The sequence below is a fragment of the Myotis davidii genome, unplaced genomic scaffold, assembly GCF_000327345.1.
Source record: "Myotis davidii unplaced genomic scaffold, ASM32734v1 scaffold326, whole genome shotgun sequence".
NCBI classification, from domain to species: Eukaryota; Metazoa; Chordata; class Mammalia; order Chiroptera; family Vespertilionidae; genus Myotis; species Myotis davidii.
Genome location: NW_006296626.1, coordinates 442517 through 444111, shown reverse-complemented (window position 1 = coordinate 444111; position 1595 = coordinate 442517). Strand labels below are relative to the sequence as shown.

The 1595-nt window shown below is 66.1% G+C and overlaps 1 protein-coding gene across 1 annotated transcript in view; it reads right to left on the bottom strand.

The window, feature by feature from the left end:
• Nucleotides 1-1595, bottom strand: part of NAT14 (N-acetyltransferase 14 (GCN5-related, putative)) — a 2411-nt gene that overhangs the window by 578 nt on the left and 238 nt on the right. Inside the window, exons 2-3 of the mRNA XM_015569464.1 lie at nt 1288-1392; nt 1-295 (exon numbers count right to left, since the gene is read on the bottom strand). Of these exons, the coding sequence (XP_015424950.1) occupies nt 1-295; nt 1288-1359 (367 nt within the window). The 5' untranslated portion in view covers nt 1360-1392. The remainder of the gene's footprint in view (nt 296-1287; nt 1393-1595) is intronic.

Below are 1595 nucleotides of genomic sequence, written 5' to 3'. Positions count from 1 at the left end.
CCCCGTCCCCAGTGTGGGAGCCCGGGGCCAGGGCCAGGACCCCGCACACATCCCCAGAGCCCCGCACTGCCACCCAGGGCCCCCCTAGGCCGCCCGGCGGAGGCAGCGAGCCCCACCGGGCCCGCAGGCCCAGCTTCAGGGCCACCACGGCCAGGAGCACAGGCAGGAGGAGGGCCAGAGCAAAGGAGGCCAGGACGAAGCGCAGGCCGCTGCTGGCTGCCGCCAGGAGCAGCAGGGTGGGCGGCCGTGTCAGGGCGTGCAGGGCCACTCGGTTCTCCGTGTCCTTCACACCAGCCTGTGGGTGGGAAGGGATAGTCAGAGCCAGGGGCCTGGCTTTCCATGACACCAGGGTTCCTGTGGGCACCGGGGACTAGGAGAGGAGGGCCCTGGCCAGGAGGGACCTGGGGAGGGGTCCAAAGGGGAAAGGAAGGCGTGTGGGGGGCCCTGTGGCAGAGGGACGGGCAGAGGAGCCTGCGCACAGTAGGTGGTCATGCACACAGTAGGACCACCTGCTCTAGGCACCCGCCAGCACCACACCTGGCACACTGGGCTTGGCATGAGTGAGCAAGGGGATGAGCTGGGAGCTCTGGGGACGTCCACTTCAGGGGAGGGACAAGCAGGAGGCACCAGGAAGGCCGAGGCCGGAACAGGACAAGGGGGGGGCGGGGGCCTGCCCCGGGCCAGAAACCGCACATGCTCTGGAAGCCAGAGAGGAGCAGGGAGTACAGGGCTGAGGCCGCTGCGACTGGTCAGAAGAGTGTGAGGTGGGAGGTGGAGTCCCCCACAGCCTGGGTGTGAAAACCTTCGGACCCCAAGGGAAGGGAGGCCAGGAAGGCCGAGGCCGGAACAGGACAAGGGGGGGGCGGGGGCCTGCCCCGGGCCAGAAACCGCACATGCTCTGGAAGCCAGAGAGGAGCAGGGAGTACAGGGCTGAGGCCGCTGCGACTGCTCGGAAGCGTGTGAGGTGGGAGGTGGAGTCCCCCACAGCCTGGGTGTGAAAACCTTCGGACCCCAAGGGAAGGAAGGTGCTAGCAGTGGTTCTCAACCTTCCTAATGCCGCCCCTTTAATCCAGTTCCTCATGTTGTGACCCAACCATAAAGTTATTTTCGTTGCTACTTCATAACTGTAATGTTGCTACTGTTATGAATCGTAATGTAAATATCTGATATGCTATATGTGTTTTCCGATGGTCGCGACCCACAGGTTGAGAACCGCTGCAGAGGGGGCCGCCAGAAGCGCCTCAGGAGGAGCGCGCCTCTCAGGGGCTGGGGCTCAGCCGCCCTCACCTTCAGCATCTCCAGCACCAGCGCCTTCTCATCCTCCCTCATCTCCCGCACCGACAGGTGGCTGGGGGCCATGGCAGCCCCGCGCCCCGGGGAGCAGGCGCGCACCTGGTGAGAACAAGTCCGCATCAGGAAGGCCCTCTGGTCCCCAAGCGCCCCGATGAGGACGCTCGGGGGGACCCCCAAGCGAGGTCCGATCTCCCGGGATCCTGCACCCCCCACCCAGGGGCCGTGGTGCTCAGCGATCTCCCCGCAAATGACACGCCACGTGGACGCCAACACGGGGCTCCTGCCTGGGCTGGGCTGCCCTG